The sequence below is a fragment of the Dromaius novaehollandiae genome, chromosome W, assembly GCF_036370855.1.
Source record: "Dromaius novaehollandiae isolate bDroNov1 chromosome W, bDroNov1.hap1, whole genome shotgun sequence".
Classification (NCBI taxonomy): domain Eukaryota; kingdom Metazoa; phylum Chordata; class Aves; order Casuariiformes; family Dromaiidae; genus Dromaius; species Dromaius novaehollandiae.
The window spans coordinates 68,599,509-68,627,130 of NC_088130.1; the positions used below are offsets into that span (position 1 = coordinate 68,599,509).

At 39.8% G+C, this 27,622-nt stretch overlaps 2 protein-coding genes across 2 annotated transcripts in view; both read right to left on the minus strand.

The window, feature by feature from the left end:
* Nucleotides 1-896: 896 nt before the first annotated feature.
* On the minus strand, nt 897-21,052 carry LOC112994469 (3-ketoacyl-CoA thiolase, mitochondrial). The gene is made up of 10 exons (XM_064499704.1): nt 20,968-21,052; nt 16,410-16,576; nt 14,232-14,360; nt 11,938-12,054; nt 10,380-10,527; nt 5,924-6,099; nt 4,819-4,948; nt 2,543-2,613; nt 1,761-1,915; nt 897-1,547 (listed from the first exon to the last, which is right to left on the minus strand). The coding sequence occupies exons 1-10, from the start codon at nt 20,981-20,983 to the stop codon at nt 1,463-1,465; spliced, it is 1,194 nt and encodes a 397-aa protein (XP_064355774.1). The 5' UTR covers nt 20,984-21,052; the 3' UTR covers nt 897-1,462.
* A 659-nt stretch (nt 21,053-21,711) lies between these two features.
* Nucleotides 21,712-27,622, minus strand: part of LOC112994487 (unconventional myosin-Vb) — a 119,626-nt gene continuing 113,715 nt past the window's right edge. Inside the window, exon 39 of the mRNA XM_064500850.1 lies at nt 21,712-26,472. Within this exon, the coding sequence (XP_064356920.1) occupies nt 26,320-26,472 (153 nt within the window). The 3' untranslated portion in view covers nt 21,712-26,319. The remainder of the gene's footprint in view (nt 26,473-27,622) is intronic.

The following is a 27,622-nucleotide window of genomic DNA, read 5'->3' on the forward strand; positions in this document are numbered from 1 at the left end:
GACGTACAAGCAAAGAGAGGTAACCAGCAGGATCTGCAATCATCTGTGCTGATAACATTAATAAGCTGCCTGGAAAATGGAGTGAACATCATGATGCTTTTTTTCAGAAAATATACAATTATTCGGGATGATCGAATTCAACTCTCATGGCTAGAATTACAGGTGCGCCTCAAGACACTGAGTAACAAAGAGGGAAAATAAAATATCAGGTGCAAAAATAAAGTGCATGAAGGGGGTACTATTTACTCTACCTACACCATGATGAGCTCTGAAAGATTTGTTGCTACTCAGGGAAGAGATCTTGGAAGAACTGAACAGATCTCTGAAAACATTAAATACACCATGCCCATAAGAAACTCCAGAAATGGTGATGGGCACACTTCAACTCTTATCCACCAATTCTAACAACTCTTGCTATATCCCAAATCTCTTGCAAAGCTAGACAGTCTGGTCTTGAATGACCTCTTTCACAATGATCACAGCTCATGCCAGTGGAGTGGCAGGAACAAGCTGCAGTGAAACAATATTTTCATGGAGATAGAGGGAGAGAAAAAGATATCACAGTAAAGACCGAATTGTTTGCTACTATTCTAGTCTATGTAGCACAGTACAGACCGTGGAGAAGTGTGCTGTTTCTAACATGGGATCTGTCCCCCATATTGTGTGACCCAAGAGATAAGGATGATACTGTAAGAAGTTAAGAAATGAGTTGTACCATGCAGCACTAGCTACGTGCAACACACTCCTTCTTGGAAGGCTACTAGATTTGCCAGAGTCCTCTAGAAACTACCTAGTAAACACCAATTATTCCTCAGCCAAGAAAAGCAGCATGTCAAATAACAAACATTGACTAACAATTCTCACAGTAATTCACATTTTTAAGAAAACCAGCAGGCTCTTTTTTCAGTTACATTTATTGTTCTTTTGAGAGGCACAACTGAAAATTTAGCTTTCTCTCATTTTCTTTTCCCTCGCAAAACAGCAGGGTACAAGTTATAGCCATGAATCTACAATCAGTATATACTTCAGAAGGTCTCTAATTAAATTTTCACCTTTCCTGATGACAAAAGAGGTACATGTGTCAGGCAGCAGAAGTAGCTGAAAGAAGAAAAGTTAAAGCAATACTTGCTTAAAAAGCTGTACTGCTATTTTAAGGCAGGTTTGGTGAAGGATTGACAGGCATTTTCCTCACAAAATTAAAAGAATTTTGCCTACAGAAATACATTTACTTTGATTGAAAAGAGGTTTTTAGAAACCATTTCATCAGTGTAAGATCATATTGGCTTTACACTTTCTTCAGTTAGAGAGACATTATTGAATTTCCTTTTTCAGATATCAAGCCATTCCTCCACCTTGCAAGAATGGCACCAAATGAAGGGAGGTAGTGACGCTTTATCTTCAGAACAGGCATAGTTTTTCAGAGAATTATGAATCTTTGCAACACTGATGTCCCCAGAATTGCTCAGGCTGTGTTCTCAATGATGAGAGCAATACCTTGTCCACCTCCAATGCAAGCTGACCCAACTGCGTATTTCCCACCACGACGCCTGCACAGAAAAAGTAACAGTGAAAGGGATTTATATTTATAAGACCATAGTAGTTGTTCTCCTGATTTTATGAAAGGGAACTAGCTATCAACTTTTCAAATGTACAATTAAAGATGAGGTTTTGGGATATGCATAGTCTTCATTTTTTGAAGAAGTATTATAAAGCCTGAACTAATGCTGAAATATTTCTGTAGAAAAACTAACTGTACACACCTTAATTCATGAACCAGATGAGCTGTGATCCGTGATCCCGAAGCACCCAGAGGATGACCGATCGCGATGGCACCTCCATTGACATTGGTTTTTTCAGGGTCAAGGCCCAAAGTTCTTTCAACTGCCAGATACTGGGGCGCAAATGCCTCATTCACCTAAAACACCACAGAAACAATACAACTGTTCACGCTTGACTTTCTACACCAGCTTTCAGCAGCGTGCGTGCATTCAAGATCGAACGAGGTGCATTTCTTCTCCTGGACATTTTCAGTAAAAGAAATACTATATTCTGTGTTTTTAAAAGTGTACTCAGACAATGTATAAATTGCCACTCCAACCCACTGTAAGTTCAAATCCTTCTGGCACATGTGATACAATGCAAATATGTAGCATATTATATAGAAAAGGTGTGGTATATTCTGATGCACCGTGTTTGCGAAGAGCCTATTTTTCTAGCAAAAAATGGCATTGTTCACAAACGGAGAGTTTCAACTAACTTAAATAAAACATTATCAATCCAGCCAACAGAGTAACCTTATGTCACCTGAGAATATTTTCTGTTTTGCTATCAATTTTCAGTTTCCATGAGCCTCAGATCTTTGTATTGCTCTTGCAAATGCACAGTGGAAACTGGCTGGACAGAGGTCAGGGAGGTGAGTTGGGACAAGCAGGCTCTAGGCCTGCAGAAACACGTACCTCGCGATGACAGGCTACACATAAAAGTGCAATGTTCCTGCTAAAAAGGCCAAGAGCAGCCTCACTGTTCCTGTCACCCTCCTTACCTCCACCAAATCCATGTCCTTCAGGGTCAGTCCTGCCTTCTTCAGGACTTCAGTAATTGCAGGTACAGGGCCTATTTGGGAATTGTACACACAGTTAATAAAAAAAGAAAAAGGCTTTTAAAAATGTTACTCATAGGATAGCCTCATAAAGCCTCATCAGATTACCTAGCTCATGACCCCTTACTGAGCCAATGAATTCTGGATATGCCGCTCACCTGCTTTATCAGGTGGTAAGAAAACTCCTACATCCCAGAACTCACCAGTTGGCAGCTTCCTCCACACACTACAGGGAGAATTAGGAGTGTCATTACTGCTGCACGGCTATGTTGGTAAATACACACATAACTTTCGAGTCAAGAGGACTGACAGCCCCCAAAACAATCTCAAGACTCTTCTGAGGTAGTCTCCTCTCCAGCAGTCTTGGCCTCGGCCTCGACGACTTGCTGCCTCCAGATAAACAAAATAAAAACAAAATGCAGAATTTCTGGAGTTTGGTGGAGTATGTTTACCTTATGGGTATTACTGCTTTGGTGTTCTAAATACAACTTACTTGTAAATCTTCTAGTTAAAAAAAAAAAAAAGAAATAAATTCCTTGGACTGAGGTCAAACCAACAAACTGAAGTCAGCAACATTTTTTGGGGAATATTACTGAGTTTGGTAATAAAATCATTCTGTTGAAGAAAGCTGACATCTACAATTTTATCTGATTTACTAGGGGAGTTTTTTCTCAAAGCAGAGCTACCTAAGGAAAAAGACACTTAAAGGGAATTTGAAAGGGCTAATTAGATATGCACCTGCAGGACAAAGATATCATGATGTTAGATAGGAGCTGATCGTAAGACAAACAAAAACAATCCTAAAATGCTATTCAAACATCTCAGTACCAAAAATGGTGTTGATAACTCATAGGTCAAAAATGAAAAGAATAAAAACAAGTAACTGACCACAGAGACAGAAAAACTGAAAGAAGAAAGGGCCCAGTTCAAAGTTCAGTGGATCATTAGAAAGATACAGGCTTAATGCTAGACCCTTAATGTATCTTATTATATACTGATTTTAGCAAGCCTGTATATGTGAGAGTCATGGGAGGATCTCATGTAGACAATACACAGACCATTAAGGACAGCCAAGGAGACCTTTTAAGACAATGAATTCTCTCACTAGAAACTGTGAGGCAGGACTCCCTAACACTATCAGTATGTGACAGGGCAGTTGCTCACTCTGAGCTCCTCTGTTCTCAGATCTGTTTCTGTCATGTCTATGAATCTCATTTGGTCTCTCTGAGTAGCTGCGGACAAGCTGTGGTGTTTAAGAGTTACGATACTAACTGTTTCTCCATATGATTTATGAAGTTTTTAAACAGGCTAAAAGAGTTGCCTGACCTAGAAAGAATGAGCTAGTTTGGAAAGCACAATGGAAGCATGAAGTCTAGCGAAAGAAACCCTCCCTCTACATTTGCTTTAAAGGTTGGGTTAGTAGGACTGCCTGAACAAGAAAGCAAATCCGACAATGCTTCATTTGCATTTCTACTGACACATGAAACCAGCCAACAATCACTTCTCTGAACAGAGTGGCAGAAGGGAAAAGAAATGCTGATATACAATGCTGTCTACAAACTGAAAATAGGGAAAAATCCTGGGGTGTCTGGATCAGCTTTGAGGGTTCATTTGCACTTAACAGCTGCTTGATTAGAAAACATAAAATATGGGACTAACAAAAAAAAGCAGTTTGTTCTCCAAAATAACACCTCAACAGAAGTTGTTTACTGGAATCCATTCTTAGCCTGAACAACTGAGTAACAGCTGAAAGGGATAAACACAGCCAATACTCCTTCAGCAAGAAGTGAGAAAGACAACTCATAGTTAAACATATAATAATGGGATTTAAAGCTTCCAGGAAACTAAGGTGAATTGCAGGACAAAATAGGCTTTTAAAAAGATTGGGAGAGCTGCTAGTTTTTTGACTTACTGAGTAACAGAGAGGGTAAGGGGAGGAAAAAAAAGGGGGGGTGCGTGGTGGGGAATGTAGTTCAGTGTTAATGCTACAGGTCAGGCATCGCACATACCCTTTAGGCCAAATTGACAAGTAGCGCTCTGCGGTAAAAGGGACAGACTGACAGAGTGAGATGGACAGTTTCTGTAGTAAGCAACACAAACTTCTCCTTCAGAGCTACTAGACTCAGCACACTGCAGCCTCTCTTTCTTTCCCTTATAATACCCAACACAACAATATTTTAATATTGCTTCACAAGAAAATGTGCTTTATTGCAGCTTACCAATGCCCATTATGTTAGGGTCGCAGCCAGATGAGTGATAGGCTACTACTCTTGCCAGTGGAGTGAGACTGTGCTTTTTAAGTGCTGATTCACTGGCAACAATGATTGCTCCAGCACCGTCACACACACCCTTGGAATAAAAGAGAAAAGCATTCTTAGTGGAAAAAACACTTTAAACTAAATAGGCCCCCCTTAAAAAAAAATTGGATTCAAGGAGTTGTTATTGACTCTTAATACACAATTGTATTAGTTTATCAAGAAAACAAACCACAATCTTCTGTTACTCTGTGAACTGTGAAACAAAGGTAAATATAGATGTTTAATTAATTTCAATATTTTAGAAAAGTAAAACATTTTTTTGCCACTAAAAGTCTCCCTTGCACTGGAAACATCATTCTGTAGACTTGCAGGGACACTATTAATATTGAATAATGTACATGCTTGTAACTATAAAAGACACTTTTCAGACACACATACTTACTGTGGCTATCATCTGTTTTATGCAGGCATTCCGGCTGTATGATCATAGAAGTCCTTCTGGCCCCAAACCCATCAATTGATTAAGGTAATGACTGTAAGAGGAACAGCCCTTAATAATATGCTGCTAAACTCCTACTCTACTCTGAGTAAGAGCAAAATGTGTTTTGGACTACAGAGGATACTAATGGTGGTACAAAGCTGAGCAGCAATATGCCCAGTAATCATATACATGATTTGTAAAGCAAGTGTTAAGTAACCTTTACCCCTAAAGGAAAGAAGAACAGCTAATTCCAGCAGAGTTATACACAGCCATAGCAGATATCAACCACATACATTCAAGGCTGATACAGAAGTGCAGATGCCTTGACAAAAGGACAGTGACACTACAAAGAACCGTATTTTAGGACATAGAAGCAGACTGAAGGATCCCTCACCATCCAGGGGCTGAAATCATTAACCAGGTGCAAGCTGTGTGCTGCAATTCAATTGCAGAATTAAAAATCACTTCTGGCAGAGGACAACTCTGATAGCCAAATATGGCTCAGTAAGGGAGAAATACAGTAATAACAAGTCTGGAGAACCTTCGAGGTGACACCTTCACCATCCAAGACTTGGCCGTACTCACTGAAGCATTCCCAGCAGTGACCGTTCCATCCTTCTTAAAGACAGATGGGAGTTTTGCCAGTTGTTCCAGCGTAGTCTGGGGTCTTGGGTGCTCATCCTTTTGCATACTTTCTTTCCCTTTTTTTGTTTTCACTTCAACTGGTGCCATCTCAGCATTAAAGTAACCAGCATCGCAAGCTACAACAACAAAAAGGAAAACAAAAGACCTGTGATAAAAATAGTTACAGATGATTGCCCAGCTTGACCAATAATCCCATTTTCGTGTACACACAAGTTTCACTCTATCTGAACCAGGAGTTCAGGAACAGTTCCGTTTGTACTTTGTTTTGTTTAAATAGGCTGGTAGGGGTTTTACTGTTTGTTTTTTAGAAACTGGGTATAAACAATACAAAACCAGTCTAAAAATCCTCCAAAGAAAGTCTCTAACATTACAGTGTTATTTCAGGTTTAAATAACTGAACTTTTTTTTTTTAATCACTAAATTTATTTTTGCTACAGACCCCCTGTACTTTTGTTTTATTCTACTGTTCTGTAGTTTATCAAAGGGCCAAGAAGCTACAAATCTCACTCAGACATGAAGAGAAAAAAAATACTGAGCCACATCTTCTCTACTGATAACTTGCATAAGATACTGTACATGAACTAAAAATCCAGGCCAAGCTGCTCCTCCACAGGGTCTGGCACTCCAAGTCAGGATCTTAGCAGGGGATTCAGCTGCCTAAACAGTCCAAGACAATTCAAGACTCCGCAGGTATCTAAGATGCCCATAACAGCATCCAGCCCCAGCACCTAAGATGACAGCAGATGCCAATATTCAGGCAACTGAACTGTACCTTTTGCGTCCACAATGCTGATGTGGACACTTCAGTTTAAAACCAAAACTCACATCTCCCAAAAATGTAGCAAGACTACCAACCTCTTCAAATCCTCCCACAGATTTCTCTCTAAAGGATTTAAAGGATTTAAAACTAAAACACTGCAGCTGTCTTGTCTGATATTATTTAGCTATCTCTGAACTTTTATTTTAAGTTCTACACAATTTTTTGTTTCCCTGACAAGCCACAGGATCCTGTCTTTAGCATGAAATAAGATGCACTGGTCATAACAAGCAGAAAATGAAGGTAGCAAGGCAAAATCCTAAAGATCATATGCAAAACAAGAAAGGAGCAAAAGCCCCTTCAGCGGCACAGTTTCTAGCCAAGGCCCTGCCAATGGCAGGAGTTAGTTATCAAGATCAGCAGGGGAAGCAACAGATTCATAGGTGATTAATAAAAGTTACAAGCGGCACAACTGTATCCACTGAAAAAATATAAAATCCACCTTGAAGAGTAGCAGCTGTTAAAAAGCACCATTATTATAATCTAAAAGTATACATAGATCCTTGCTTCTTATATATGCTGAAGTCCCAGGAAGGCACTAGGTGTTCTACTGGTTTATGGCCTCCCGTTCTGTTTATACTATCAGCCAATGTCACGGCAATCTAATGCCTCTGAATTATGGCTTTGTCCATAAACAACCATCCATGGAACAGTTTAAAGACAAGGTCCAGAACAAGTAACTCTTCTTCAGATACCACCTACTCTCATGTTCAAGATACTCCACAGATTTTTAAAATACATATTCCCATCCCCATCTCCTCTGCTGCCCAAGAAAAGAACACACAGGTAGGTAAGTTGGCCTTTCTATAAAAGTATGGATGCAGAAATTGGGAGATTATAAAAGAGTCTTGCTTCTAATTTTAGAGATTAGTATATGAAGAAAGCTCATGTGGCTAATCACAACTTACAGATCTTCTAAGATTTAAATAGCATGACATGTGAAAGCAAAATGCTGAGCAATCTTATAAACAGAACTGACTGAAATCTTTCTAAGGGTCAGAATCTGTCTCCACTGGACTGTTTTGACATGAATTGACAGCAGTTGAATAAACTTTTTGTCCCTTGGTGAACTTGCACAACTATACAAATGCAGGATTACAGCATGAAAGTACAACATCGGTATTACAGCCATCTGAATTTGTTTTCAGAATTCAAAAGATCTAACAGCTCTTTCTTGTATGACTCCACATGGCTTTCTAAACCTTCTGCTAATGTACTAAGCTCTACAATCTGTTGTCGCAGTTCTGCCATTTCCCTTTCTAGCTATTCACAACGTTTTTACAACGTACTGGATGTACCCTTGCTCCCATTCGCATCCCAGATGAGCTGAAGCACTGTCCCAAGCTCTGCAGCATCAGAATAACTCCAATCAAGTTAAGCTGGGAAAGGATGAAGTCCTGAATCTGTTGCCCTAGAATCTCATGGTTATAACTCCCAAATTCATCACTTTCAAGTCGCTTACCTTTACCCTCTAATTAGTACCTTTTTCTGTTCTGATTCTGTTTTAACCAGTTTCCATAAAAGTAAGCTGAGTCTATCTTTTTAAGCACCATGGCCATCACAACCCTGTTTGTCAAGTCTTCCACTGTCTGGCTTGCCATTTCAACATTAAACATCTGAATACAGGTAAGGAGGCTCTCCCCATGCCCAGCCTGCTCCTAGGCTTTCCACATTAAATGGCAAAGTGATCCTGCAGCCACCAAGGTAACTGTTAGGAGCGAGATCAGTAGCAAAAGTGCTGCTTGTCGACTTCTCACCCCATCCCAATCTGGGCTGTGGTGCACACACATCACTAAGACTTCTGAAAGCTCTGTAAAACTATTCACTAAGAAGCATCTCAGGTATTTTGCTCCACAAAGAGATGAACAGAAGTCAAAGTATTGCTATTCCTAGTACCCAGTGTAGTTACCCATATTACAGCAATAACGTGACACATCAAGATGGATTACAAAGAAAGTTCTTTAACTCATATTGATGCTGGCTAGCATTGTAGAATAGCATATGATAGGCAAAAACAATTAAAAGGATTTAGATCGATTACAGCTCACGCTGACATGCCAGAAGGATGTGGGCTGATGTGGGAGAGGACTGTTCTGCAGTGGAGAGGAAAGGAAGGAGGGGAGTCAGGCATGCCTAGGGCAACGCGGCTGTGCTGCAGGGAAGACAAGGCAAGGCATCCCACCCAAAGGGCACAACCAGCCCCACTCTGTTCAGACAGGAGGGAACATCTGACAGGCAGACAGCATTTTCTGCCTGAACAGCTATTACATTGCCGCTACGGAGAGGCAGCAAGCCAGGTGAAAGCACCCTGCCAAAGGGCTCATTGCTCAACCTGCTGACAGACACCCCATTTACTCAGTATTTTCAAATTCAGATTCCCTAGAGTGTGTTACTTGTATCACAGGGCAAACAAAAGATGCATGAATTACAGTATCTTTGTATCAAAAGGCAAATGACACTAAGATGTTCCAGCTAACTATTTTTTTCCCCATGAGTAAAGTCACATTACTTCTTTGATCTTTCAAGGGCTTTTCCCAGGTAAACATACACTTGTATTCTCAAAAGAAAGGCTTCAAAATTAATCACTTAGGTCTGCTGTGTTTATAACATTTTTTGTAAACAAATGATTAATCACTGATATAGCCAGTAAAGCAGAACAACTACATAAGCCAGACCATCCAAGATGCATTTGTCCACATATATAAAACAGTTTCAGAACTTTTTTTGGCGTGTGTTTCAGATAAATAATACTTTACGTATTTTTCTCCTAGCGGATATGCATTTTGAAATGTGACTTTTTTGCATTTTTAAATCTCTTTATTCAGAAAATAAAGGTTCTGCGAAATACACTATTTCTATGCCTGAGGATTACATCTGACTCCTCAGCAGACTGTGCAAAACAAGAAAAGATTCAATTTTTATAATAACTGAAGGTCACAAAGGTTTTTTGTTACTTTTTTGTCTGTTTTTTTCTAAACAACAAAGATCCTGATTCTGCAAAAAGCACGCAAGCTTCAGACTAAATCTATCCTCTACAGCAGCGCAGTGGTTCTAAGTGACTCTGCTCTTGGAGTCAACCCTTTTACATTCAAAGCAAAATACAGTCTGTCTGGCTGAAAAGGAGAAGTTACTTTTTTTTTCCAGCAATACAAAGATTTGCCTTGCTCTGTGTTTTATACATATGTATGTTTTACATATATTTAATCACATTAAAACTAAAAAATAATCCATTCCTGTTTTACTGCCTACTACTTTAAATAACTCCTCAAACAACCAATTTAGAAGCACATGATGGCTTCTTCCCTTCCCACCACTAACAGAGCTCAGTTTGGTCTAGGGTCTGAAGAATGGACCTGTAATGTGGCACTGCTACTACCATCTTAAAACCCTTTGCTGTCTACAGCTGCATGCTTTATCCAGAAAAGGTGAAAGACCACACCCACTGAAGGATTTTAAATCCACAAAAATCAAGCAATGTACGAGTCACACACAACTTAAAAATACTTTGAATTGATGTTGTAAGCTAAACAGATTTGGAACTGATACCATATAAGCACTTCCATTCCTGGATTTACTAACCAGCTTTGCATCTCTGTTGTGTTTTGATTGCATATCGGTCACAGTCCTCTCGTGTGATGTTGTATTTTGCAGCCAGGTTTTCAGCTGTAACTCCCATAGGTGTTTTAATGTGCATGTCAGTTAGACCTGCCCACAACGTGTCTTCCATCTGCGTGGAACATAATTAAAAGAAAATTATTATGTAGAGAAATTTTAACATTAATAGTTTTTAATTATTCACTAGCCTCTTGGAAGCCAGTGTCACTTTGCAAAATGACGTCAAGTTGCCTACAGATACTTTACTTAAATTAGAACAAATACAAAGCAAAAGAGCATGCAAGCTCTTGTGTGTTATTTTAATTACTCTATGTTTTGTTCTAGTGCAGCTCCTTTCTTTCATATGTGGCCGTGAGAGGATTGGGAAAAGCCTGTGATTTTTAGTTTTTCAGTGTATTTTACTGCTATATGAATTATTTACTAGAGAGCTGTGAGAAAACATATCTGTCTTTCCAGTACCAAGGCACAGCAGCTTCTTGACTCTTTGGCTTTTTCTCTAATGCCAGGTAAAATCTCCACCACACTTGAGTTAAAGCTTTCCGCAGGTAAAAGGTCTCAGATGGGAAAATACCTAAGCTTAAATTCAATTAACCTAATAAAGTCAAGTGCAGGCAGTCCAGCTAGATTTTCTCATCTCTCTGTCACAAGTAAAGTTCTGCAAGATAAATCACTCTTCCACCTGTAATTGTATAATTCAGTTATCTTTATGATAAGGATCTAATGGCATCTGTGGAAACTCAGTGTGATTAGCAACTTTGCAAAGGGGCTTTCTGTAAGGACTGAGGCTCAGTCCCAGTGTCACAAAGGATTCACAACGATAGTCAAGCATACTTCGTAGTGTAAAAAACAGTGCAGAGAAAAAAAAAGCTTAAATGTTGAAAGATCCTAATTTAAGAATTTGATTTGGTTAAGGCTCTTTGAGTAAACAACAATTATCAGAGCAGAAGTGCTCCCTGCTGCAAATTTTCCACTGTATTCACTGAGAATTCATCTTCAGAAGAAATTGTTAGAATAATTTCTCTGTTAATAGATTTAACTTCAGGTTTTCATTTTTAAATTGAAAGATGCTTACAACTTGGAGGCATATGTGTTCTCTACCAGTCTACCTCTCCATTGGTAGCCTTACTAGCTTTACCTCAACTCTTTATGCATCTCTATTTCACAGCCTGCAATAATAGAAAAGTTTTTATATTATATATACACTACTTTGACGGCATATACCAAGTGAACTAAGTTTTGTATGTAAGGGTTTATTGATACATTTCACATGGGCCAGGAATTCAAATCCAGTTTTCTGGGATTCATATATAGTTTTGGAAAAGCTAGAAAATTGACATTCTTAACAAAAATTACCTGAACTGTTTTTTTAAATGTCTGAATACTTGATAAATGCTTTGAACAACTGAATTTGGATCTGTCCTCCAAAGATTTCATTTGCAAGACTATAGTGTCTACCCATCCAATACTTCCTGTTGCTCTGTAAACACGACTTTATTCACAGGAAAAAAGGATAGTATTAAACCTTGAGATCTGCTCCTAATTTGGTTCCAAATCGAATGTTTCGAACAGCATAAGGAGACTGGCTCATGTTTTCAGCTCCACCACACAGAACCACTTCCGAGTCATTAAGGCAAATTTCCTGTTAACATAAAAACAAAACAGATCTAGGATTTAGTTTGCTGTTTTCGTAAGACAATAGCAACTGCTTTAGAAAAGCACTTTGTCACCTACAAAGCCACACACAGAATGAATTCATGCTTATTTATGCATATATTTAAGAAGAGTTTAACCCTCTATTAAGAAGGGGGTCTGCCACTTTCATTATGTGCTCATTCATCTTGCTGTTAACGCAGCAGGATTATACCAGTGAGGGGAGAAAGAGAATAAGGGTACATGCCTATGACAGGACTGAGGAAGACAGCCATTAAGCATTGCCATGCTTGCATGGTTAGGTTAAAAGACGCTTGGCCTGATTTTTTAAAATATTAGTACCACAAAACTAAAGCAGCTCTTTTATTTTTTCTTTTTTTTTTCCAATCTGTTGCCTCTCCACCTGCAATCCTCTCAGAAGAAATAGAAATCAAACCTCAAAATTTGAAACTAGGCCCTATGATTCTAAAAAAAATGAGACATTGTTTTAGAAAACATTAGCCAAGTGAATTGCCAAAAAATAAATAACAATTAAAAAACCCCCCACAAACTACTTCATCATTGGCATAGCCCAATCCCCTAAACACATGCCCTGACCATTCAAAATGCTGCTTCCTTAAAATGATTCATTCAGCTAGAGGACACATCATATTTCTGTGCTGGAATGGAAGCAGATGAAATTATCTTGATATGCATTTGAGATGACTAGTTAATATTTACTAAATAGTAAATATTAGTTAATATTTAAAAACCAGTTAATATTTACTATTTCTTAATAATTGCTATGACTGACATTAGATATATTGGGGAAATGTCATATTTGGGAAAGACCTTATGACCACTCTTTCAACGTAAGTAGTCAAAAATCTCCGACGTATTTTTTTTTTAGCGCAGACTAATTCTTCTTGTGTATGTAGACTTTCCAGAGACCACTAGAAAGAACAGTCAGGTGAATATTATTGTAAACTTGTAACCTTAACTCTGCATTGTGTTCCACATTTTTCTCTCTAGAGGATTAGATCTGAAATAATTCCCCAGCCAACAGGGACTACTACCTTTTTTTTTTTTTTTTTAATCTGTATGGGTGCTCAAATATTTTAAAATACACTTTCATTTTGTAAAGTCTCTTTCCTCCTTGACCAACCAACCAAATCAAACAAAAATCACTGTACCACTGTCATGACTAATTGCTACTTAGATAAAAAGCATGTGCTGTTTCCTTTTTGAAGGACAGAATAAAAGCTATTTTTGATTTGGCGGAGAGTAAATACTGTGACAAAACAGCTGAAAACAAGAGCAACACTTCTCTGTGAGCAGCAGAGACAGCTCACATCACTGTTATTCAGCAGAAAAAGCATTAGTGACAAAATGAACAATGAGGTTTGATTGCAAGAATACTTAACAACAAATCAACTGTACTTATTTTAAGAATGGAATAAACAGAGTTAAAAAAAACCTTAGGTATTTGCTAAAAAACATCCCAAGAAACTTCTAAAGTCCACATTAAAATTCTGCCACAAGTTCCATGTTTGACAGAGGTGTTGATTAGTCCAACAAAAATGAAGAGAACGAGAGTCATCAGATTTGACTTCTAGCCATTAACTGGTTTTCCATTAATCTTACTCAGTGATTTTGGCCAACTATTTAGACTTCTCTTTTCAAAGAGAGGTTGGTTTTCTCCTATTTGAAAAACAACGGTGCTGTAAATGATCTAACTCATGAGAGGCTTTGGATCTTTGAACGAAACAACGCTTATTAAGCACAGGTTGCTGCTTACTAGCTAGGTGAGGATATAAACAATGAGCAAAAAATAAACTCTGGTAATGGTTCTGAGGCCAAATCATTTCTATTCACACAAACAGGATCACAGAATGCAACTACTGCACAACTGAGTTAACACTTGTTGCATTCCTGCTATTGAACTCGAAATAACTCCAATGATGATTTTTAAAACCATCCACAAAAAGAGTGCTATGGTGGCTGAACTGTTGCACACAACCACGCAGGCTGCCTCAACAGGAAGCCTTGACCAGTGGTAACTAAAAAACCATGGTAATACTCACCCAAACACACATTACATGTTTCCAAACAAGTCTCTCCTCTCATGTTAACAATCTGATAAAGATTAAAGCTAATGCAGAAATACAGAAAGAAAGGCCTTTCTACCTGACATCCATTGGCAATGGACTGGAAACCAGAGCCACAGAGTCTGTTAACAGTGAGGGCTGGAACTGGGACAGGAATTCCCACACGTAAACCAACATGTCTTGCAATATAAGCAGCATCTGCGGAGCTCTGCAGACAGAACAAACGGGAGTTTTTGTTACACTCTTATTTCTTTGGAAAGTAGAAGTCTTGATCAAAAGTTTGAATGTTGTAACTGTATCACTGATAGAAGATAGCTCTCTGTTCAATAGAAATTCTACTACTCATAAGAAGCACTTTGACTCATTTCAAAAAACACCTTCCTATAGGATCAAAGAAGGCCAATGTTTGAACATGCATTTGAAAGAAACTTTCTGTCTTAAGAGCCAGACATCATGCTGAAAATGATACTGCAGATGTTAAGACTCTGAAGTCAGTGACTTACTTAATAGTATCTTATGTTTTCCCTTATCCCTTAATTTCAAATCAGCATACACACAGTGGGATGACAAAAGACCAGATGTGCATTGGCAAGCAACAATTATCTCGAGGTAAATTAAAACTGTTCAGGTTAACAGGGACAGGCCCTCTAAAAAACAGGCAATGTGGAAAATGTGGAAAGATGCCATTGCTGCTTCATATCCACTTTGTTAAATTTTGTACGTATGGTATTTTAATGTACATTCGTCTGTTATAACTGTGAAATCTCATTCCTCTAAAACTTTTCGAAGGTGGTTATATCACACTTCTATTTGTACCATACACAGATCAGTCTGTTTTAGATCCATTCCTTTAATAACCCACAATTTATCATGAGATAAAACAAAAACGATTAGGCAGCTGCACTCCAACTACTCAGGCAGTAGATGATTGACTAGAGCACAGGTACAGACTAAAAGACTGAATTACAACAACATTGCTAAAGGTTTTGTTATGGACACTTTCCAAATAGAAAGAACAGTTATGCTCTAGGGGATCATGTCCTAAGATAATACCTATTATTAAGACATAGTTCTGGGCACAAAGCTACCTGACAAGGCAAGTTCAGAAAAAAAGTGTAACCAAGCCAATTCCACTGAAAAAGGGGGATTTAAAATGGTCATACACTCATAGTTATTTATACTTAATCAAATAATACTTGAAAGCAGTACAGGACTAAGAAAAGAAAATGTATTGGGGTGGGGGACATAGGTATGAAGTAAGGGAAAATAAATTTAATTTCCATGTGAAAAGACGTATTTTTAGTAGCAAAATGCTATTCTTTATGTGAAAACATTAGGTGAGAGCTGAATGCAGCAGTTTGTCTGTTATTCTAGACCACAAATAATTCTTACAAAAACAAAAAAGTTGAATAAAGGAAGCTCAGCTGGTAGCTGTAGAAAAACAAACAAACAAAACAAATTGAAAGCTACCTTTTTGGCTGAAAGTTCTTAAGAAGGAACATAGCATGTTTGTTTACTTATTGTGAAAGTTCTCAGGTATTTGTTTCTTCTGCACCCTTGAAATTGTCAACACTGCAAGCAAAATATCAGTACCTAATACGGTGAAGTCAGAAAACAAAACAAAAAACACTCTTTACTTCCTTGCCTAAAACAAAGATGCTGATCTAGATATGTGGATAACTGCAGTTTTGCAATGCTGGCACAATGCATACAATTGCATCTACATCACAAGCTCTTTGGAAAAGATACAATTCCCCAAATGCTTCTGCGAGTCACGACATGTATCCTTTCAGATCAAAGTAAAATTATATTCACTTAAAAAAAAAAATCTACAGAGAAAACTCAATGGAAATGGGCTCAAACCAGTTAAGTTTCCAGAAAGAAGAGGATTTATACAACCCAGTGAAAACTCACTGTTCATCATGTTACACAGCTCAGGTCATTAAAATACGAAAAATGTACCATGGATTAGCAACTCAATGTTTACTGAATCCACATTTTAAAAAAGATCAGCTTGTCCTACTTTAAACTAGCTTGGTGGAACTAAAAAAGGAAGAAGTCTAGCTCCCAGTAATGTCACAAATCAAACAGGGCAAGTCCCTTAAATATGAACAGGAAACACTCCACTATGAATGCTTACTCATTCCATTTTCATCCCTTTGATTATTCTTGGCTGCAAAAGAGAGGTGACTATCTATAGATAGTGAAATAGATGACTGAAATAATCAACCACCAGCAAATTTTCCATGCTACCAACCTGCATAACATTGCCAACAATGACACTGTCAATGATCTCAGGAGAGACCTTGCCAGCCGCCAGCGCAGCCCGGGCAGCATGTTCTGCCAGATCTGTGGCCGTGAAGTCCTTCAGCAAACCTCCATAGGCCCCAAAGGGAGTTCGCTTGGCTGCGACAATGAATACACCTGCAACACAAGCAAGGATTATCTGTACGTGTGGATCAGGGACGAGGACAGTTAAGTTCCCTTATATCTACTTAAGTGAGATAACGGCCAGACCTGTAGCAAAGAGAATAAATGCATCAAAAAGTTTTGTACAGGTAAGCAGACAGAGTCTAAACCAAACAGAAAATCAGCAGGTCATCCTCAAATGAGTAACATAAATTCACAAGAGGCTTTGTAAATATAGACAACTTGAACACCATGCAGCTCAAGGTAAGTGAGACACAGGTTGTAGCAATACTTCAGACAGAGAAGGTATGCAGAATCAATGGTCAGAAGGAAAAGCTGAGAAGATTCTGGGAATAACTCTTTTCCAAGAATAGGTTTGGAAAAAAAAGATAGTCTGAATATACAGCAAAGGAGGCTGCCATATCACATCAGGCACTAGTGTTACTGTACTAAAAGCATCAGAGTAGGATTCATGCAAGGCCATAATGGAAAACTGTGATATAACCTGTCGGTTAAGGAAGAAAGGCCTTTTAGAAAACACAGTTCCCTCATCCTACAGAAAATCAGCAAATTGTTGGCTTATATTCTGAAATGTAAACACTGACATAGTTTTCACACAGACTAAAATTTGCTTAATACCCATTTTAAATTCCTTTAACTTTAGAGCAAAAACATTCCATAATCAAAACTTTAATGCTACTTCTATAACGATATAGGTGATCTAAACTGTCTTAGCACCTGTCTTCCAGTTTCTGAGGAGAAAATCTAGTTTTCAGCAGACAGGAAGAGCCCGTGCAAGGTGTATGTGCATAAACACACTGGCCTGTAAGAATTTCAGCGCTATCTTTAAACCAAACCAAACATCTGACTAGCTGGCACAGCAGCTCCCTGCCACGTGGGAGGCAGCCTGTGAACTTTCGCCCAGTTGAGCAGCAGAGCTCGCCCGCCCCTTCTTCTCCACCACTGCCATGAGAACATCTACAATTATTTTAGGCAACACTATAAGGATATATAAAGATGTGAAACTGTAGCTAAATGAAAACACCTGTCCATTAAGCTACTCGGAAATGCTATAGGATTGCTTTCAGGCCTTCTACTGGAAGCTGTGCAATCCATCCTCTTTGGCCAGTTTGGCAGAGAGGGGCTGCTCTCCTCTGTCTCTCATTTATTTGGAGCCTGGACTTCATGAGCTACAGAAGAGGACTTTCAAAACTGGTGAAGGTCAAGCTTGCTCCACTGACAAGGATATAAATACAACGTAGGGATCTGAAACACACAATGAATGCGCTCAGAAGACTGCGTGGGAAATCCCGTAAGGTATAACAAGCAAGAATTGCAACTTCAAGGATAAGGAGGAATGCTAAAGGCTATGTGGCTTTTTAAGCCATGAAGATGGCAAAATACGGTAACACCCAGATGCTGCCCGTGGGCCTCCTTCTGGGGTGCCCTGAGGACCTTAAAAAGCCTTTGCAAAGCACAATACTGCTATTCCCTTGAGATGATTTCCTGAGTGATGGTACATATTCAAAACTGTAAGAAGCAGATTCCACCCCCCCCCCCCCCAAAGAAAGAGCTACTAACATCCAACTATTATGCATCCAATAAAATCCCAACTCTTCAGCTTTAAGTGTAGAGAAAAGGTTACAGCCACTAAAAACATATGCCTGATAGAGGAAGCCTCTGTTTTCAGAGAAAAGTAACAAAGTAACAATTATTAATCCATTCACTGAATCTTAATTTTTGAACTTAGCTGTACAAATTGGGGGGAGGGGGCTGAAAACTACTAACAGACACAACCTGTGAACCTCTACAAGTTTTTCAGCAAAGATGAGGATGCTTTAACAATTGTATGCCTATGGACAACTGGCTTGTTTAATAAGGTCACTGCAAAAGTAGTCCCTGGACTTTCTAAACATTCAGGTGACAGATTTAAACTTCAGCTTGCAGTTCTCATTTAGCTATTGGAAATTTACTGTAATGAAAACGTTTTATGCAAGTTCAAGTTTATGTCTTCATTAAATGTTATCAATGATTTTTTTTTCATAGCTATAAGTTGGGCCAGAATTTTTTAGCTCTCATCCATTAGCTCTTTAAGGGTTATCTCCTGTTTCTGAGTTTATCTTCCCAGAGCAAAGCAGGCCCTAACACTCTCATCTCCTTGCCTCCACTCCTCCTTCCCACCGATTCCTGTCCCTCCATCTCCTCCACAGTTGTGCCAGCACTGCCGGTTGCAAGGCTTTGCTGTGGGCCAGCCCAAAGAACTGATCAAACTAAAAGAACAACTCTTTCTCCTCCCTTTTGGCTAGGTTGTTGCATTATCTGCATTATTAGCTGAATCAGCTACACAGTGTTGCTTTGTAAACAGTCTGGGGGTGGGAGGTGGAATTCACCTTAAACCTTCCTTTTACAATCCCAGTATCTCCCTCTCTTTGATCAAGGCTGCTCACTGCAGCCCACTTCTCTGCAACAGCACTGCAGGGCCAAAAACTAATCCAGAAAAGACCACACAACTGAGGTAGCTGAAAACTAATCCAGAACCGGGGGGGGGGGAAAAGGAGAGGTTAATTTTCATGTAGATCAGTTCCTGTGGTCAAGTTTGCCTTCTGGCTGCTCAATAAAACAGTCATTTCAGACTAAGGACTGAAGTAGCAGGGGCAGAAGAACAAGCACAACCTCTCCTAGCAGCAGTGCTGAGTTTTGCTGATTTAACTGATCACAGAGCTATAGCCTGAGGGGAATTACTCAAGAGCCTGTCTGATTCTGCTTGATGGGAGAGACATCTACAAATACCACAGCCTCCACATCTACAAATACCACGGCCTCTGCAGAATATCAGGTGGGGCAAAGGATAGCTGAAGTCCTGAGCAAGAAAGGACTCTAGAGCCTTTGACACCTCTACCATTAGTTACTGGTGTCCTACATTGCCACTGCAAGATATCCAGAGTCATTGCTATTTTCCGTGATGATAAACACTAGAAGAGAGTAGAATGTTATCAAAAGCATAAGGAACAGTGTTCTGGAAACTTCAGGGGCTACAAAGCAAAGGTCACCCCAAATCCTTACTACACATTCAATTCAAGACATCTGTTAATCTGGTATTATTAACCACTCACAGCCAATTTGGTATTTATTTATCTAGAACTGAAATATTCCCTAACTCTTCAACATTTCATATGAAAACATTTGTCAAATCCTATATTAAAGATCTATAAAATAATCATTAACCTCAAAAAATTAAGGCAAAAGAACAGTGCATGAAAAATATTGTGCCAAGATACAAGAGAAGATCCTGAATTAGGCACCAAACCTAACATCAAATAAGTACAGGCAAAGCTGCTCTCTGTACCATCCAGTTCAGCAGAGCAATACAAAATTACTACACCGGTGCCTAGATGGCCTTTCATCACTGAAACTTCAAACCATGAGTTATGTTATTATTTAGATAGTATGTCAAGTAGAAAAACAATCTAAAATATGAAACCATATTTCAATACATTTCATATTTGCTTTTTTAAAAAAATAGGTAACAAAGTAGGTATTAGGTAAAGTAGGCTAACTAGGTATTAAGTATCTTATTTTTAGGAGACAAAATTTAAAGCACCTAGAGCCTAAAGTATTTTTTAACACAGAAAACTTAGGAACTGAGAGAACTTATAAATGGACTTTATCCTGCACTATTACTGCTGGCAGAGACAACTGTCAGAGGTACCAAAAGGAACATTTAGACATACAAGCTTTTAGGCTTCTGCATGCAGACATGGCTAGTTAGTGGTCGTATATATAGATTTTTTTGTAGTAACAATCGACCTAAGCAGTACAAAAAGTCAAACATAACGCATTCCCTTCCCCAGAGGGTTTGCAAATCTGGGTTCAAAACAGAGAGGTTTGTGACTGATACCGTGTACCAGCCCTCTGTCGTTTGCATCTAATGCTGCCAATTTAACTTTCTAACCCTGCTAATCGAACTTTTTTTTAAAAAAAACGTTGTTTTTACTTCCAGCTATTGCCCCAATTCTGACACAGCACGGACAAAACAGCAAAAAATGTCCAAAAAATGGACAGAAACGTGCTCAAAAGCTCCACTCCCGATTTTTCCGACGGTCAACAAAAATCACCAGCCCCGACCGCCGGGTCACGGCGGCCTCACGCCCGGGCTGCCCGTGGGGCAGCGTCCGCGGCGGGGCAGAGCCGCCGCTTCGTGCGACGCCGGTGCCGGTGCCCCCCGCCCGGCCCCGCGGCAGCCCGGCCGCAGCGCGGCCTCCCCTCGCGGGGCCGCCCGCCCTCGGGGCGCCGCCGCCGGCCCCCTCCCCGGCCCCGCCGCCCCACAGAGAAGCCGGGACCCCCCTTCCCCTCCCACCGCCCTCCCCGGCCCACCCGACGGCCCGCAGCCGCCCGCCGCGCCTCACCCCGCAGGAGCGCCATGGCCGCGCCGCCACAGCCGCCGCCCCCCGCCTGCCTGCGCGTCGGCGGCCGCAAATTCGCCACGCCGCCGCCGGGGGAGGGGGCGAGGCGCGCGCGCGGAGAGGGGAAATGTTATTTTATTTTATTTATTTATTTTATTTCAGATTTTAGGTTTTATCTTATTTTTTCCTCCCTCGCCCTCCGCTTCGCACAGCCGCCACGGGCTCGGGCGAATCGGCGGGCGCGGAAACGCAGGGCGGCGCGTGGCCCTGCGGCCGTTGCCCGGCAACGGCGGCCCCGCGGCGGCCGCGGCCTTCTCCACAGGGAGCTGCGTCCTCCTCAAAAAAAGCACCGTTATTTTGTTGTAAACTGCGTTTTCTCCCTTCGCCGCTGGCTGACCGCACCCCATTTAGGCACATAAACGGGAGCTGGCGCTGCTTCGCGCTTCCCCATCCCTTTGCAGCGGCCTGCAAGGCGCTGCGATCCCGCGCACTTAATTAATGACTTTTAATTAGCTCAGGCCATTTAAGCGCTTCTGAAGCAACCGCTTGTGCACTTAAGTCAGAGCTTTTCAGCCTTCTGAAGCCATCGGCAAAAGCTGTCAGGCCACTTGTTCACGTTTGCAGAGGGCTTGTAATTTTAAGGATAGAAATGTTTGAAATATAAACATCTATATTTACATATATCAAATATATACATAAATAACTCCTGAAATGTACATTTATTACATTCCCATTTTTGACCCAAAGTCATGATTTCTTCAAAAGTGTTTATTTCACAAATTTTTGTTTTATCCACAGCCAAATATTACAGTGACTATTACAAGCATTTTCCTATAAACAAAGGTGTAGTTTACAGATTTGTTCAAAATGGAAAAAAATATTTTATAAGCAGTAGTATTTCATCTACAGCATTCGCTCCTGTATATCATTCAGCTTCTTTTAGAGCAGCTCTACCTTCTGCTGGTCAAGGTAATGAGACTTCACAAACCCGAGAAAAACCCAAACCAAAAAAACAAAACATCAGACATTGCACTGTTACAGCACATTTTTGGATAATTTCAATTCTTATTTCAACTTAATTTGACAGTCTTTGTTCGTTGGCACTTATATTTCAGAATAAATTGTATGCTCATTGGGGAATATGTTCTATGGACTGTTTTATTCAACATTCACATTGCTAAAATTTTATGAGGGAAAGAATTGTTTAGGATTAATACATGTGAATCAAAGCTGGAGGAAAAGGTTTGTGGCAACTCATGCAAATCATTTTAGTTAGGTTGCCACGTTTATATGCAATCCTGAAGCATTAATTTTGCAGTTAAACACATTAAATTGAAAGAATGAATTTGCACAATCTAGTGAGATTACTAGTGAAAAGGGAGGAAAATGACCTGCTGTTTCAAGTGCGTCCTTCCTACATTTATCTTTTTGTGAATCCCTTTGAAAATCTGACCTGCAATTTGTGGACGTTACCTACACCGTGATTTCAGTGATGCAACTGGGTTCTCCCCGCTTGCATGTTTTTAAGCTATAGCATCAGGAAAGGTAGCTGACTCTGCATGCTTAAACACTGCAACAGGCCCACCTCTCGTTATTATGGCGCTCATGCAAGAAGTCTTATTAGATCAGGGAAATAAGTTGTACGAGCAAAAACGTTAATCACACAGGATTGCATAAATTCACTCCTAAGGCCTAATTTTCTTTTCTACAGTCAACTACTACAACTTTACCAGCTGGAAGATCAGCAACCTCAGCTACAGAACTGCCCCCCCCCCCCCCCCAAAAAAAAAAAATCAGTGAAAACAAAACGTGAATGTTGTCCTGGACGCTCTTCAGATGCACAGAATACATGCATGAAGTCGCCTTTGAGGAGGTGCATGGTTTGGTTTTGTTTGTCTTGGGGTAGGGGTGGAGGATTTACGTCTTGTATTCATTCCCATGGAGATTAGGATTCCCAATCCTACTTTTCTGAGATACATTATACATGCAAAAACCAACATGGGTCACTAATGCTTTCTTTCTAGCAATTTCAGAACGCTCTTGCAGACCTTCTCGCAGCCAGATTTTATACGCAGACTTCTGCATCCGCAGACAAATTTTCATGGCGGAACAACATAAATATTCCTGCAGTTTAACACTTGTTTCAGAAACAGTGTTGAGAAGTCAGTTACCTTAGTAACAGCTAAAGGCACACAATGAGAAAACGTTGAACTTAATAATCAATATTTAAAAATAAAGACATCTGGAAAGCAGCCAGCTTTCTCAAAGCCATGCTTTGTGTTAAATTTGCTCCTTAAATAAAGAAGTGCCAATCCGAGCAGAGAAAGGCATGCTTGAGCATAGCAATTTAACAAAATTAAAAACAAATTTAAAAAATTGCCAACAGAGAAAACTACATATATTAAAGATATTTAATACAGAGTCCTCTTCCAGATGGAGTTTAATGGACAAGCTACATCATTGCAGATCAAGACATTAAATCCCAGCTCCTATCTATACATACTAACCGTTTTTAAGACAGTCTCTTTGCTATACATATAAATTATGATCCTGAAAACTCCAGTGAAAGACCATTACTCCCTAGAGTAGCATTAACCACATTTTGTAACTGTGACCAGCAACAAAATCATTGCGGAAGAGGATTCTGCAGCAACCTGTCATTTAGTCTGACTGATAAGCAGTGGTTTAATCAGTCTGCTGGGAATTGTACACTGAATAATTTACAAGGGAGAGAGGTAGAGACCTGAAGAGCCTGAGAGGGAACTGCTGGCCTAAGACGAATTCTGAGAAATAGCACTGCGTTATAACCACATTGCGTAAAGACTAAATTTGAAAATTACTTCTGTTTTGTTCTGTGACAACTACCATTGCATGGAAAAAAGGGATAAGATTTAACTGGAAAATTAAATTCAGAGCATTGCAAAAAACATTCATTTGCAAGAGGTGAAAAGAGGTAGGTACAATAAATAAAAGTATTGTAGATGAGCAAGTGACAGAAGAGTAGGTGCTTGCTGGGTGCGGGCAGCACTATGGTGGTGTTATCCTTCCTGCACCTGAAGGGGAGATGAAGGCACTACTGAAAACGCACGGTAGATGCAGACGCTCAAGGACTGTAGTTTGGAGGTAGTGCTGGTACTGTACAAGCAATAAGTTTTCTTTTATAATTAGTTGGGTAATGGTTAGAGGAAAAGATAACTGCTCCCTAGGGAATGGCCTTAACTCTGTTCTTCACTGGTAAGAGCAGTACTAAATCCTCGTCCTCCATTTGAAACAAAGCATTTACCTTCAAGCATAGACCGATACAATTCTTAACAGCACTCAACTTTTTCTTTAAAAATGTGCTTTTGGATAGTAATATACATATATAGTACATACAGGACTATTACAGTTTGTATATACATAGATTATATACATGATGTTTAAATCAAAACACACACTACCTAAAAAGGTGACTGCAGCACGGTGGTTTTTTAGTGTCGTGCATCTTCAAGAGCCTTTACATCCTGCTTTAATACTCTGAGCCGACTAGATACCTACTCATTAATTTGCTGCGCGGATATGATTTACACCAACTAAAAGTAGCCCGAAAGATGCAGGGAGGTTTTCCGAAAGCTCTTAATCATCACGGAAGCACTGAGATGACCAGGACCACAACCACAGCAGCAAGTGAGTTAAGATCTGCGTAGACAAGATCATTATGGAAGCAGAGAGGCCAAAATGCCCCCGGTTATAAGACGCGGGGGCCTTTGCCATGGCACTGGAGCACGACGAGTAACGGCACAGTCCCAACGTGCAGACCTACCACAACGGCATCATGCACAGGACTGTTGTACAGCCTCATCCACCCTTGGAAACAGTCTTTTTTTTTCCGTCCCAGCAAGCATAGTGGTTTTCTGCAGTGACTGCAGGGATTAAATGTAGTGTGCTAAGTATTGAGAAAAATCAATTACTGCTTTTGGGAGTAGCTGGCCCCTTGTAATGCCCAGCTGGTGAGGTCAGAAGGCTTGTTTAGTATACTGGTTACGTAAATAAAAGTCCTAGCAGCCAGAATTTGGATAAATTGGATTTCTTAGTTTGAGGTTGTTGTAGATAAAAGAATTGGAATTAAAAAAGGCTTATGTTACTAACACATTAGCTGATGATTTTTCATGTTAAACCATTTCATTGCTTAGCTGTTCCCTTTTGCTTTTGAACTTTTTTTTCTTTTTAAAGTATTCCTCATTTATCTAAGCCCAGTATTTGGCAAGCTTTCTGATGGCTGTTGAGTTGAACAGAGTTTTCGTTTCCTAGTCCTGGGCTACGGCTAGGATGAATCCACTGAAGGAAGAAGGACTGGGGATGTGATTATTAAACTGGGTTGCACTTGTCTGACTTACTTAGGCATAAGCTTCCAATACTGGCTACGTAAAAGCAAGGAAACAACTTCTTATCTCATACTCAGCAACCCTTTTGCCATGGCATGAGAGTGTTTGACTTCTAAAAGCACAGGGAGAGCTGGCAACAGCGGTCCGGATGGCACTTGCCTGTACTAGAAGCAGGAGGCTTACGGCAGTCCCTTCTCTCAAGCTCACGTCATTCGGACGAAATCTTTGCAAGTCACTAATACAAATTTCGTAATGGAAGAAAGTCCAAATCGCCAGTTTATTTGAATTCCCTGTAGCATGTAAATAAGAGATGCACTGTATGAAGTAAGGAGAGAAACAGCATTTCTGAAACTGAAGATTCATGACAAATTCCGTATCAGTGGAAACGAGCATTGTTCAAGCCTGTTACCTTAACCTGCATGATAAACACATACTTGTACCTTCTGCAATTTAATTTCTGAACTATTGCGATACAGTTACTAGCAAGAACAATAGGCAGAATTGCATATCTCCATTATTAATATATACAGACCACCTAGTTATTAGACAAATTGTACGTCCTTGAAGGCAGCATAAATGTCTAGGATTTTGTCTTAGATTTTTAATTGTCATTCCTTCATAGTCACCTATGAAGATCAAAGTAAGCTGTCTCCCACTAATCATTCTTTTCTGTTAGCAGCTTTTGGAGATTAATATGGGCTTTGAACTATGTCAGCATAAAATCAAGCAGTAAAAAAAAAAAAAAAAAAAAAGAAAGAAAATTGTATTTCAAGTATCCTTATTCTGAGCTATAAATTACCAAAAAAAAAAATCACATACAGATCAGTCTCTTTTTTTACTGTACAGTCCATTTATTACTGTGTATTGGTTCTTCCATAAACTTATTTGGTCCACATTTAAAGAGCTCCTTAATTCCTTTTTTGATTTCTCTTTTTTTGCTGGAGGTCTCTGGGTATGAGAGATGGACTTGATGGACTTAATTATATTTTCTTCAGACTTTATTGAGAAATTCCAAGTTGAGAGAAGCAGGGAGATGAATAGAGTCCATAGTGATGGAGGATGGGTTGAATGGAAACAAAACTGGGAACATATACTTGAAGTCTAACAGCAGCTGCGGAGGGTCATTTCGCTCTTGCAAGTGTGCCTGTGAGGTGGGGGAGAAAAAACACAAATTTGGTATCAATTGTTGCCTTTTCTTTGCATTTGTAACGTTTAACCTAATCAAAGGTTTGAGTGTGCAGGTATATGAAAGAGATACTAAAGAAATGGATTACACTTTCGTCTGAAGGGGAAGCTTGTTTTTTGGGTGCACAGTGGATAGTATAAGTGGAAATAGCCCCTGCCTTAAACAGCTATAAATACCAAATGTAAATGCTTTCCAAATGTACAGGTCAAATTATATAGATCCCACTATTCTCCTAGGAATTCTGTGAGTGGAGTGCATTTACAAAGGAATTTTCTGAATTACATACAAAAGCAGGTTTAGAGATATTTCAAAAAAAGAGTCAGAATTATTTCACTCTCTTTTACAGCAGCCTTCCTCCAAGCAAATACACCCAGGAACTCCTGCAGAGACTACTTGAAGCTTTGCTTCAGCAGAACCTGGTTACATCTTCTACGCTACCAGGAAGCGAGACAGGACTTGGAAACAACATGACCATTGCAGAGCAAAAGCAGCACCGCATGATACCAGCGCACCATTTTGACCGAACCACTCAGAGATGGAGACACATTCTAGGAACAGCTGAACACTTGCTTCCTGCTTCCTCCTTGTGAACATTAAAAGATGTCCTGTGGTTTTCATTTATGTATTTTTCCTTTAGTTGCCAATTTCTGCCTTGTATCTCAGACGCAACTGTTTCAGCCATGCTTCACTGACTCCTGCAACCTTACTTCTGAGCTGTACACAGCAGGCACAAAATGCACTTTTTTGCTCTGAAAGTCAAATTTGGGTACTGCAGTCCAAGCAAGTAATCCTCAAAAAGAGGGTCTAATCACTCAGGCACATCTTTCTGCCAGCAAAACTTCTCGTGGGCCTGTCGTTCTGTTACCGTGTGTGCCACGACGTTAGCTGAGCTGATAACTCAGGTGCTTATCTCGGCCTTTGGCCCTTTGCAATCCGCAGCCAAGATATCCCTGTGGCCACATTTTGCAAGCAGGCATGTTCCCAGAGCACCACGGGCTGCATTAAACTCAGGACAACATGCAGCTGCATGCCTATTACAAAGCGCCCAAGTCATTACTGATGACAGCATGGAATATTCCTGTTAAATCAATACCATTTCCTCCAGTTT

Excerpts from the sequence above, each read along its gene's own strand:
- LOC112994469 (XM_064499704.1), bottom strand. Across the intron at positions 1,916-2,542 it reads AGGACATGGATTTGGTGGAG|GTGAATGAGGCATTTGCGCC; the intron begins GTAAGGAGGGTG and ends GTGGTGTTTTAG. Across the intron at positions 1,548-1,760 it reads CATCTGGTTCATGAATTAAG|GCGTCGTGGTGGGAAATACG; the intron begins GTGTGTACAGTT and ends TTTTCTGTGCAG.